General features: G+C 37.9%; 1 protein-coding gene across 1 annotated transcript in view; it reads right to left on the bottom strand.

Annotated features, from left to right (window-relative positions):
* LRP1B (LDL receptor related protein 1B) overlaps window positions 1–13293 on the bottom strand; it is a 618836-nt gene that overhangs the window by 362351 nt on the left and 243192 nt on the right. Inside the window, exon 7 of the mRNA XM_014941128.1 lies at window positions 10716–10878. Coding sequence (XP_014796614.1) covers window positions 10716–10878 — 163 coding nt within the window. The remainder of the gene's footprint in view (window positions 1–10715; window positions 10879–13293) is intronic.

The raw sequence follows: 13293 nt of genomic DNA, 5'->3' as shown, positions 1-13293 counted from the left end.
AACTTACAATTCAATCACTTTGAAATCCAATCTTCCTTAAAATCAAGGCAATTCTTAAAAGACAAGGATGCAGCCTGTAGACAGGAACTTTTGCAGATGTTCCATTGTACTTTTTTTTTATTTTGGTATCATAATCCTTTTAAAACCCAGTTTTCAGTTTCATTTGCACTAAATCCTACCACCTCAGAAAAAAAAAACCCCAAACCCCTAAAATTTATCTTTTTGATCCTTTTTCCTTAAAATCTCTCCAATACCTTCAACTAGAGAAACAAAACTAATTGTGACTTCAGTAATGTTTCAGCTGCACTTTTTAAGTGAAATATTAGTAAATACATTTATTCTTCTACTATCCCATTCTTTGACATTCTAAGCTCATAGACAGGCCCAGCCTCCCGTACTGAGGAAGTGTAACACAAGGCTAGAATATCCCTGCCAGACAGACATAGTCCTAAGCGTCCCTAATAACTGAGATTACAACTTTTAAATGAGTCATACGCTAACATCTCCTCAGACTTTTAAATTTTTCCTGTAGCTGTCAAAGCTACTGCTAATTAAATTTTTTTTCCTGTCCTTTCTTTAACAAGGAGAATAATAAACCACCTTTCTATTTAACCAGTCTTTTATAGAAAATAGTTATGGATTTTCTCAACCTTCTCTTTTCTACATTAGATTACCACGGTTCCTGCAAGTTTTACACAGGCCAGGTTTTTTCGCATCTTTTATTTCTTCTTATTATCTCCAAGTTTTCCTTCATCTTTCCTATATCTTCCACGAAAAGGGCTGCCATTTCAGCTGAGCTTTAGCAAGGCACGTTCATGCTGCTGAGCACAGTGAGGGCACTGACAGGCAAGAAACCTCAGGAAAAGAAAATTTGACAAAACAATATGAAAAACTAAATATGCATGTAAAACAGGTTTCTGTCCGGATGATATCATCATATTGCTGATGAATTAAATGAGTGGGTTTCATCATTTTTTTGAGTGTGAGTAGCTCTGGTTAATCCAGAACAAGAGTAATGCCAGTGTTTTTATCCTGGAAACACTGCATGGACACAGGCAGTGATTTATCACCATCAAAGAAGGAAAAGAGTGGCACGACAATAAATTATTAGAAAACCTGGGGTTTACCCAGTTTTGTACAGCTACAGTACAAAAACTGATGTAAAAACAACATGAGAAATGTGTGGCCATCACTAGAAAAAAAAATTTTGGAAACTTTAAAACATCATAATACAGAATCTGGGTTAAGCATGACCTTTTTGTTACCTTTTTCATTTTGTTCATTTTATAGAAAAAAATTAAAAGTCTCTCTCCATTTATATACACACACACATTCTCTCAGTCCATGATAATGAAAATACATCTTAAAAAAAGATGGGTCCCAATCAGCTATTTTTAAAGTTATTTTTCTGTCTTTCCACTCAGGCAGTATTCTAATTCATATCAGAACCTGTCTTCAACATAAATGACCTTACAGAAGCTGGGTAGATAATAAGACAATCAGGTAATAAAAAAAAAAAAAAGTAAAAAATAAAAGGAGAATTCAAATGGCCATGAACATAATGTACATGCATTACAGTGCCTTAAACTCCCATTTATATTCTCATTCAGAAACAAAGTGGCCTCAATTCTCTCTAGCTTAATTGCTTTCATCTTGAAGAAAATCATTGATAGGGTGATTTAAATCATGTAGCTTTTGCCTGGACGTTTCAGTTATTACCAAAAAAAAAAAAATTACTTCAAGACCTCCAGACTTGGCAGAATAACATGCCCATTTTCCATCTCCTTTGCAAATAACAGATTCTAATTCATAGATTCACAGTAATTTCAGTAAAAGATGAACGTTTTGATCAAAAGCTTAATTAAGGACTAAAAGAGAGGGATCTGAGGACGGGCAGAAGAGTAACTACGCTAATTACCCAGAGACAGCTTAAAACAAGAGGGAGAGGACATGTGTTGCCTCAGCTGTGAATCGCCCTGAGCAAACTCATGGAGTTTTATGAGTGTTGTTGCTGTTGGTGTGTTCAGCCGGGTTTGCTGAGGCGGCTCTAATGCTTAGTAACCAAAAGCACCAGGGGCATCCCATAAAAAAACAGCAGTTTGGGTAATGAAGATGCTGGATTCAGATGACAGCTGAGCTCTTCAGGTGGGTTCAGGAGAACCTGAGCCAAGCAAGAGAGGAGTGATGCTGCGTTCAAGGTCCTCTGGACCAACCAGCTGAAAGGCAACTTCTGATAAGTGAAAAACAGTTTTTCTGACTTATAAGCTACTTTATTTTTTGCAATTTGCTTGCAAGCTATAGGTATTTTGTGATTTCATCAATGTTTTTGCATTCCTGCTGATCTTTTTCCATAATTATTGACACTACCCGAATCTTTTTCCTACTAGTAGCAACACAGCTCTGAAATCTGCTTCTGGGCATGTGCTGCATAAGAAAAATTAACTTAAGTTCCTGTTGCAAGAGCTGTTTCCTCAGTATTACACCAGTTAGTTTTTCATTCTCCAGCCAGCAGTAGTGATTATTAGATAATATCATCGCTCAGAAAGCACTAAGTGATTCTAATAATGCTGCCAGCGTTTGCTTTGCCAACTCTTTCACGAAGTTTTATGATCACTGGAAAAATATATTCTTTATCACTCCCAGATTATCACTGCTACCAGTACCTGTTTTTTCTTGGAATGCAACTTGGTTTGGGTACTCATTAAATACATCTTCAGACATACTCAAAACACTGGATATTAATTTTCATTATCAATTAATAATTTCAGAAATATTCGTATAATTTAAAAAATGCACAATAGCAAAAGCATTCCCATAATTGCTTGAAAATATGCGTATACAAAACCTGTTCAAGCTTTTTCTAATTTTATGCTCTTGATTACAGTAGTCCCTTTGATCCAATTCTATAACCCGATGTTGTTAATGAGTTCCCTTTTAAATGTTATGTAATAAGCTTGATATTTTCATTCCTGCAATTTTTTCAGTGACTGTGAATACTTTTCAGCTGTATTAACTGACTGTTTCATAAAAGCTTTTATTTCTCTATAGTCATAAATACAATATTTTTTTTGTTTATTGAAGAAAAAACATTATTTCTTCTATTTTTTGTTTACACATGTAAATCCATATCATGTTACTGTGGGAAAGACAGCAGATGAAGCCACCCCTGGCTCCTTCATGTCATTAAGAGCAGCAGCAGCAGCGAGGTTCCCCGGTGAGCAGATCTGTTTGGCTGCCCCAGAACCAAAGTTTCAAAGGAGATGAGGTCCAAGGGGAAAGGTAGAGGTGACAGAGGTTTATGCCTCACTTTAGTTAGCAACAATTAAAATTAAAAGATAGCATAGCACAGAACTGGGAGCAGTTTCCTAAAAACCTGACAGCAGACAAAAAAAAAACAAACATCTTTTTTCCCCTAAATATTTAGCAAGCATTTCAGCTAAATACATGACAACAAAGGTAAAAAGAATTTTAAAATATTTTTTTTTTTGGTCTGATTAGGTCTCTTTTCTCCTCTCAGTTGTTTGGCTTCACCATGATACCATTTCCAATTGTTCACAGCCCGAAAGAGGTCGTGAAAAGGGAGGATGAGCAACAAAAATCTGAATTCTTAATGAAAACTTTCATATTATGATTAGTTATTACAAAGATTTTTGGGTGTTTTTTTTTATGAAGAAGATTCTTTTTCAGGTCACCTTTAAAACTTTCTAGAAGTTAGTGTGTCTTATATGTATCTTACAGCTCTTTGAAACTGCTTTGTGACAAGAAAAGGAACTGAGCTCTTTTAATAATGGCATGTTATTAAAATACTAATGATTTTGCTGTTTAAAAGTGAGCTTTAACGATTATAACACTCCTCTTTGATCAGCAGAAAATGGTGACTAATCTGAGAGGAAAAAGAAAAAGTTTTAAGACTCAGGGATGTCTCCCAAGCCTGGTGGCTGCTATAAAAGCTCAGAGAGAAGAGAGTAAAAAGAGCATAAAAAAGGCAGCAGACAGTAAGTGTAGATGTGTTATTTTTATCCTGAAAGACTCCCCTGTCTAAATAACAATGAAGCAAATAAAGAAAAATATATACTGGTTTGACCTTCCCTGCCTTTTCCATTCCTGCTCTCTTCCTCCCCTGTTAGAAACGCAATCTCCTCATTGATAACAAATTCCTCGACTTTCTCTGCCTCTTCCTTGTGTGAGAAATCACTCAAAATCCAATTGCCCTTTATCGCGCTGTCGGGGCGTCGTGCCAGGTCAGGGCGAAGGCTTTTCCTTCCTCTCTGACTCCCCGAGCAACCCCTCGGGCATCACCCCATCTCTGGCTCCTGTCTAACAACAGGCCAGAGGCAAAAGGCCGTGCCTCTCCACGGCCCAACACGGGGAAACCCTTCACCAGGCAGGTGAAATGGGAAAAACCATTCAAATCAAGGATTTCTAGTTAAAAAAAGTGAAAGGAAGAAAGGAAGGAAGGAAAGAAAGAAGGAAAGAAGGAGGGGAGAGAGGGAAAGAGGAAGGAAAGGAAGGAAGGAAGGAAGGGAGGGAGGGAGGGAAGGATTAAAATAAATTACCCACCCATTTACCTTATATCATGCTAGGGCAAATAAAAGGTAAATGCAAACTCTCTTCATCGTTTAATTAATTTCTTTTTGAAAGATATAGGTAGAGAAAAGAAAAGAAAAAATAAATACTTTCAGTAAAGTTGATTCAGAAAGCTCTCTCTCCACCTCCTCATGAGTTGACTTGCTTTTTTCTCACTATCACAGGTTTCATAACGTGTAGACGTGGCTCTTCAGGGCATGCTCTAGTGCCCAATATTATAGGTTTGTGGTGGGGTGTAGTATGTGGGGTTGTGGGTGTGGGGTTTAGTTGGTGGGTGGTGGTTTTGGGTTTGTTGTTTTTGTGGTGGTTGTGTGTGGGGGTTTTGTTTTTTTTTTGTGGTTGCGCTCGATGATCTCGGAGGTCCCTTCCAACCACTAAGATTCTGTGATTCTGTGATTCTGTGATAATACAGGATTTCAGGGTTGGCCTCAGGCACTGTCTAGTCAGATGCTCCAGCAAAGACTTTACCCGCGTAAAAGTTCCTCGTAGCTTTTTTCTAACATCCCACCAAGAAGAGGAGCTCTCACTGCCTTACAAGTCTTCCCATGCTGCCAAATAGGTTGAATCGTCAGCCCCAAACACCTTCTATTTGCATCTTCACAGGAGAAAAATAAAGGAAGAAAATAAAATTTCTTTGACTTGTTCAGGCTTGTTTTCCATCCTCTGGGATGGCTTTTCCATACCCCAGGAACTATCTCCTTTTGATTCAGTGATGTGTAAAAGCTTTTCCATTCCCTTGGCTTTCTAGCCTGAACGGCTCAGTGGACCTCACGTTATATTTTGATCTGTCCAATAAACTCAGACATCCCAGGAGGATAATCACGCACGGCTTGAGTAAGGAGATACGCAACGGCAGCTAATCGCTCTCAGCGATAAGAGGGTTCACACCACCAACCCCCAGCTTCTTCCTCTTACACCTCCCAGAACTATTTCAGAAGTGGAATGAATTTACAAGTAAAAAGAAAAACTTTAAAAGGCAGAAACAAGTGTTTCTTATGACTTTTCCAAACCTTCTCTCAAAGATGCTGCTCAGCTCTGTCCTTACACAGAAGGCTGCATTTCAAAATGTCATATTACCCCTTGCTTCCTCCTATTTTGTGAAATTTTAGACTCAGGCAAATTTTGCTACTGTGTTTCAAAAATATCACGATGCATTTTTAATTATTATTATTTTTATTTTCATACTGCAGCCTTAATTTTAGCCACAGAAGAATCTTTGCTTAGAACCCTTAGAATCAGAGAGGCAGTAAATGGAATTTTTTTTTTTTTTTTCATTGGAACAAATTCCTGGAATGAGGAAGGGGAAAACTTAAGCTACTAATTCTTCCCTTGTTTCCTTGTTCACCTTTGTGGAGCAGAAAGGTGGTGCCTGGGGATATAATTAGTGGTGGTTTTGGCAATGTTAGGTTTACGGTTGAATTTGATGATCTTAAAGGTCCCTTCCAACCCAGACAATTCTATGATTCTATGAACTGATCATTATTACAGACTTAAAATGCAATAAAATGTTACTTTTTTTTTTTTTTTTGCTGTTGTGCAGTTGTTTGGGTTTTCTTCCCTGGTTTATTAACATCACCGTGAAATGGTATGTAACACCATAACATGCTAATAGATGTTGCTCTTTTAACATCATGGTATCACAATGTCTTCCTCTATACATTTACAAATGTTGTGTGAAAGAAATAAGGAGTGCTTGTCTGTTTTTTTATTTTTTTTTTATTTCTACAACATAGCTGAAGGAAAAAGCCGATTAAAAGATTTATTCAAATATTTACATGACACACACTGTCGCAGTATTAAAGTGTGAGCTTGTTCCTTTTACAAATCTCTTCAGCACTAAGTCTTTTCTCCCCATTGTTGCTGATACAACTTTTAAAGGGTAGTTACAAGCTCCCATTTCAATGACTGCAGCTTCTAATTGGGCATCCTCTCCCGTCCTCTCCCTCCTCCTCTTCTCCCCCTCCAGTGCTCCTTGCCTTTATAGTGATTGATGTTGGACCCATCTCCTCCCTCCCAGCGCATCCTCCCACGCGCCGGCTTTGCTCTGCACATCCTCTTTGTAATCTCGCCCTCCGCGCCCTTTCCCCACACAGCTCCTTGTGTTTGGAGCAGTTTTCTAAGTGGGTGCCAGATCAATACCCTCTGCATTTCAAACGCTCGCCTTAAAATCCATCTTTTTCCATCAGGCTATGAAATATAGTAGAAAATTATGATCGGCATCCCAAATAGCATCACAGCCACCGTGACCAGTCGTACGTTTCTGGAAACAGGAGTAGCCCTGAGCCGACAGCCCTGTCTGCTATTCCTGCCTTTCCCTAGTTCCTGGCATTCCCAAAGAAGTTGGAAAATGGGTCCGAGGAGAAATTAAATAACTCTGATATATATATTACTCCATGTATGGTAGGTGTCTGAGCAGTATTCAACATTCCAAGTGCTCCTGTTGGGTGGGAACTGCAGTATCTCCCCACTCCAATGCTTTTTTATTTTTGTAAAATGTCCTTATACTTTTTTTGTTGCCATCATGGTGTCGAGGAAGGCAATAATTTACTTTGAACGCTGGAGGTAATTAAGTTTACATATTTACAGTGTAACTATGTAGATGTACACAGTTAGCAGGGCATTCTACAATATTAATTCCTAATGTTCCTGAATGCATCCAAATATCAGATAACAACACACGTTTTATGCTCCCTATTAAATACAAGGGGATATCGAGACATAAAAAAAATTAAAAATGCCTTGTCTACGGACACTTAGCTGGTCGGTGGCAAAGCTGGGAGACAACCTATATCTGATCAATCCTTTTGTGAGTTATACATGTAATACCTTCCCTATCACATATATACAGTGATCAAAGTCTCAAGAACACGCACACTGACTGCCAAACTAGCTGGAATCCTTTAAAAAGCCATTCCTCATGAATACAGCAGACTTACACCTAAGGAAGACATTAGCTAGAGACAAAATCATTCTAACTCTGCTCATATTTGTTTCATGTGACAGTCATCAGTGCCATCATCAATTCTACACGAATTTCAAGGACCAGGAAAAGGAATAGCTTCTGTTTCTTGACCACGGAAGAAAAGAAGTCCCGTATTAAAATTTATCAGAACTATGAACTGCAGACATATGAAGCCAAAAATCTTATTTCAAAGGCATTTGATAGATAATATATTGTTCCAAAATGATTTATTCTCCCTCCCTGATTCTGTTTTCTTTTCACTCTATTTCCTGCTAGAATTGGTCTACTGTTTTTCAATACATTTCACTGCCCAGTCTGGACTCTGAAGTGTCCACAAGGATCAGTGGAGACACAGCCCTTCCCTCTGGTAATGGCCCTAACACAGGTCTGGTACTTACGCTGTGCTACCTGTAATTGAAAATTAGTTGATGTAACAGATGAGATGCATAAATTATTAGTTCATTGCTTGGGAGCGGAATTATTCCATTAGACATAGTCTGGAATAACCGAAACATGAAACACAGTTCAGATTGATAAAAGTGCTAAAATCCTAAACCAAAGTAACACACTTAGATTAGAAACACCACAAACATGCTTGTTCAAGGGGTTTTTGAACAGCAGAATCTTTCTTCTCTCAATTTAAAGTTCAGTTTTAGAATAATACCTACAGTTCTTTAATTCATTGTATGATATGAAATAAGCTTAGTAGCTCAAGATCCATTGCAAACTCATAGAAGAATATATAAAACCCTCATCACTAAACATCTAACAAAACTCATAGGCACTGAGATGTAAAATTAATCATAGTCAAAATATATTCTTGAGTGCAGAGAGGAGAACTACTCAGAATTAAGACATTTTCCACCGGTGCTTTAGTTGTGCTATTGATAAATACAGAATTCCTGCTTCACAAAACAACTAAAGGCATAACAGCACAGATGTGAACATGTAAGAACAGCAGGGCTTGACCCTCTGCTACTGGCAGGGTATTTATCATAGATACAAAGGTTTGCAATCAAGCTCTGAATTCCTTAGTAATGGAAAAGATCTCCTCTCTGCATGTGGACCTTCAGTTTGTAGAAGGAGGCTCGAGCCAATGCCAGCAATGCACAATAGAGGAGCAAATACCTTACAACGTAATCACATTTAATACCTGAATATGTAATTCTTGCAGAAAAATGAAACCTCCCAGAACAGCTTGGGCTTCGCATTTAAATTTAAAAAACCCAAAAACCCATGATTTATAATCATATGCTTACAGTGTATAAACACAGGTGCCTTAAGAAGCTATTGCACACACACTTTTATACAATTCACTTATTCAGTGTTCAAAGTGCAACAATTTTTTTTATATGGATGTTTTGGTGATTCTTTAAATAACATAAAACCAGCAAGCTACCTAGACAGCAATACCATGTTAATACCTTGACTTATATATGTGTCTCAACTACTATTAGTATGAAAGAATAAAAAGAAAGCAAAGAAAGACCAAAAAGAAAAAGGAACAAAATATTTGTAAGTAGCCAGAATGTTTTTCGATTGTCTGTTACATTCTGTACCAAAACCCACTCACAAACAAGGAGAACTAATATATAAGATGGGACTTTTCAGTTAAAATGTATGTTAGATATCCTTTAACAGAATAAGGTATGTCAGACAATTAATAAAATTGTCAATAAGCCCAGTAAAATAATAACTGATGAAATGCAAAACATGCGTTCTGAGAGCAATTTCCACCAAGTGTTTCCATCCTGAAATAATTTGGCATTGCTCTGAAGAATCACACTGAAATACCATAAATGCTTCTGGTCTATTCTGCAGGCCAGCACTTCTATCTACGCTAAAATAAGCCACCCTTAACTCTTGTGTATAGCACTGGAAAAGGCAACTCTCTGAATAAGAATAGTTTGTAGCAGATAACAAACGAAGGAAAAATGGTCTCTCCCTTTCCGTTCCACCCTCCTCACAGAATCGAAGGGTTGGACACAATTCTTACACCCCTGACAGATAAGATTAGCTAATGACAAGCTTTGGATTCTTCTAGTAAATCCAGCAAAGAATATACAAGCAAATGTATAAAGAAAAGGCTGCTGTTGGCAAATTTGAAAGCTTTCAGTTCTTTCAGATCAGAACTTGCAGAAAAATCAATTTATACATGAAATTTTATTTTTCTTTTAAAACAACTCTGCAGTCAGATGAAGTCAGGCTTACCATCTGCTGCGGAGAGAAATACAGCTATATTCAAGAATTACATTCTAAAACTTCTTTGTAAACTTTACATGCAAGCTGTTCTTGTCAGAATTAAAGTCATTGTGATAACGCATCTTAATATTCAATCAGGCTTTAAATAGAGTGACAAAAGTCCACATATGGATGACAAGCTGTTCTACAGTAAATATTTTTGTATTTATTGAGAAAGGGCTTATGGCAGTTCAGGACGTATTCCACCAGGCATTTCAGTCTAAACTACTTACAAACTAATAAAACCAAGATAATATCCCTGTTCTAAAACCCTCAGCAAAATTTAGTTTTTGAATTAACTTGATCCTATTCCTATTTAGCTATGCTTTTACTTCATCATTCGCTTGAAAACTTTTCCCAGCTGGTGACTGTTAAAGAATGTAAGACTTTTAGTACCCTGTAGTTTAAGCTGGGCTTTGTTCCCAAGTGATGCTGAACATATCTATGGAAGAGAAAGAGCAAACACAATGTAATTTTACCATTTTAGCTGACCCGCTAAAGCAGAGTCAAAACTCTTTAACTTTTCTATGCAATTAAACTTGTTAAAGTCATTTCTAGTATTCTTGTAACTGAGGGGATATAGTAGAAAAACCCTCAAAAGTTCCTTATCCGCATAACCTAGCTAGAAATACAACTTACAGAAACACAGAGGCAAAAGAAAATCTTATGAAAAGTAGGCATAATGTTGTTTCTTCATTTCCAATTCCATTTTTGAAAAGAAGGCACATGTTGCAATTAATATAGTTAACTACTCGCTACCAGTTCGTTATGCATTACTGTTTAGCTATAGCAACTATACAAATAACTCAACACAGCAATGAAAAAAGAGTTTTTAAAATACGTGAGTGAAACAGATATACCACATGCACTCACAGACAAGCACACACCATGTAAAATGAATCCTAATGCAGATAAATAACCTTACCCTGATGTTGGATCAACCGCTATGGCCTTAGGGTTGTTAAGGTCCAGCTCGATGAGGGTGATGCAGACTGACCCGTTGCGGTTGCACACGAAGATCCTGTCACTGACGTGATCCACAAAGTAAAAATTTCCAGTGATCCAGTCGATTGCTATTTGCTGTACATCTGCCAAAAAGGGAAAAAAAAGGAAAAAAAAGCTCAGAAGTGCAATTGTAATACAAATAACTGAACCGCTAGCTGCTTCACCACACAGATGCTCTACTCAGTTAAAGAGCTGCAGCTGGTTTTACATATATTATATGGTATATAATAAGGAATCCGCTTCTCAACACACAAATATTGGTTGGAGAGAGTTTTTCCCTTTTAAGTACAAAAGTCTGATGGCAAATTCGAGGGTATGAAAGACACACAGTCGTTCACAGTTCTCTTAAAGATTTTAAAGATCGTAGTTGTGGATTTTTTATGGTATATTCAGAAGCAACATCGCTTTGTGTCCGTGAGAGAGGGGTGCGAAGCCCTGGTGGTCGCAGGTCCCCATGGGAAGGCAGCCTCTGAAGCCACTCAAATCCTGAAGTGAGTGTTCTGCGAGGTCTGTTACACCATGGGGATGCTGAGCTGATAAAGCTTCCAGGAATTTATTTGTTGTGTTAAAAGGGGACTAAACCCAGGTAATAAATAATTCACAGAAATTAAAAAAACCCTGTGTGTAGATATGCGCGTCTAAAACCACTGTATTTAATAGTAGACATGCGTGTGTGTGCATTCATTTTCATTTAAATCACTTTTTTTTTTGTAGTTCTGAGAAATAGGGATGCTGCCAGATCCCTAACACAACCATTTTAAAGCAATCAGTTCCTTTATTTTTTTGTGGGATCCTGGAACCACTCTAAATGTGTCCAGTTTTGGGCCCCCTACCATAAAAAAGACATTGAGGTGCTGGAGCGGGTCCAGAGAAGGGTGACAAAGATGGTGAGGGGTCTGGAGAATAAGTCTTATGAGGAGAGGCTGAGGGAGCTGGGGTTATTCAGCCTGGAGAAGAGGAGGCTGAGGGGAGACCTTATTGCTCTCTACAACTCCCTGAAAGGAGGGTGTAGAGAGATGGGGGTCGGTCTCTTCTCCCAAGTCACAGGCGACAGGACGAGAGGAAATGGCCTCAAGTTGCGCCAGGGGAGGTTCAGGCTGGATATTAGGAAAAATTTTCTCACTGAAAGGGTTCTCAGCCATTGGAATGGGCTGCCCAGGGAGGTGGTTGAGGCACCATCCCTGGAGGTGTTCAAAAGACGGGTTGATGAAGTGCTGGGAGGTATGGTTTAGTGATGATGCTCCTTGTTTGTTGTGTGGGTGTCTATTTTTGTCAGTTAGGTTGACGGTTGGACAAGATGATCTTTAAGGTCCCTTCCAACCTAGAAGATTCTGTGATTCTGTAAATCCTGCATTTTTCTTATAAGTCAACCTACCTGTCCATATATAGCCTTACTGTTACAGTGAGCAAAGGTATAAAGAAGCGCAAAGAACACAGCTATCTATTTAATTTAACTAAGATTTCTTTACTTCCTATTCTTGTTGACAGTACTCTATTGATACCACCCTGTAAGAGAATTAGTGACTCTTAAATTAAGAATAACTCAATTACTATATTTCCTGTTAAATGTTTTCAAAGTTAAATATTAATGATTTCCTTTGATTTTAAAAAATATATATTCATTATATTACAGTGGTTTCAAAATACAGCTAACGTAGTTGCACTTCTTTCATGATGAGAGAAGCCAAATGTGATAAAATATCATTTTACATAGTAGCTTTTTTTTGGGTAACTCTTAGTTTTCTGTATTTCTATCATCCTTCAGAAGTTGAATTTTTAGGTTATTTTTCTCCATTCCAACAAGAACCTGTTGCTACCATCACAGAGATGCTGCAATGGTGAATATAAAGCAAACTTAATTCAGAAAGAAACTGTAGTTCTTGACAATAACTTAGGGCTTATGAGACATGTATTTGCTAAATACTTAAAAGAGCCCTGGAGACTCACACGTTGTCCTTCAAAGTGCAGGTAACATAAACAAGATTTACTCAATAAAAGCTCAGGAATAGCTCCCAGCTCCATTCTATCTCAGCCATCCCATTACACAGTTCACTGCTGTCTTTTCTAGCTCAGATCTCTCCCCTTCTGCTATTCATTTTTCTTTTAATTCAACGTGGATATTATGCCTCTTCCCTCCTGAGAGCTCCTATTACAAAGAGATGCTGAGCCACAAAAAAGAAATGCTCCATTTAGTCCAGTATCCCACCTCCAGAGGAGACCAATGTCAGGTGCACCACAAGGCACAGGCGAGCACTAATAGATTTCAGACAACAGGGAGAAAAAGCATCTTGTCCAAGCAAAATATAGGACGTGCTTTTAAAAATATCAGAAAAACTCTGTCCCTCTGGAAATCGGCAAGAGTTGTAACATTTTCAATGTGTTAGCTTTCCATTTGCAGAAGTTGGACTCATGGAATTAAAGGTTTATGGCTCACTGATTCCATGAGACTTTTGAAAATTGACCCTAGGCTTCCATGTAAGAGAGGCATTTCTGAAAAT

The sequence above is a fragment of the Calidris pugnax genome, unplaced genomic scaffold (assembly GCF_001431845.1).
Source record: "Calidris pugnax isolate Ruff unplaced genomic scaffold, ASM143184v1 scaffold60, whole genome shotgun sequence".
Taxonomy (NCBI): domain Eukaryota; kingdom Metazoa; phylum Chordata; class Aves; order Charadriiformes; family Scolopacidae; genus Calidris; species Calidris pugnax.
This window is presented reverse-complemented; position numbering and strand designations above follow the sequence as displayed.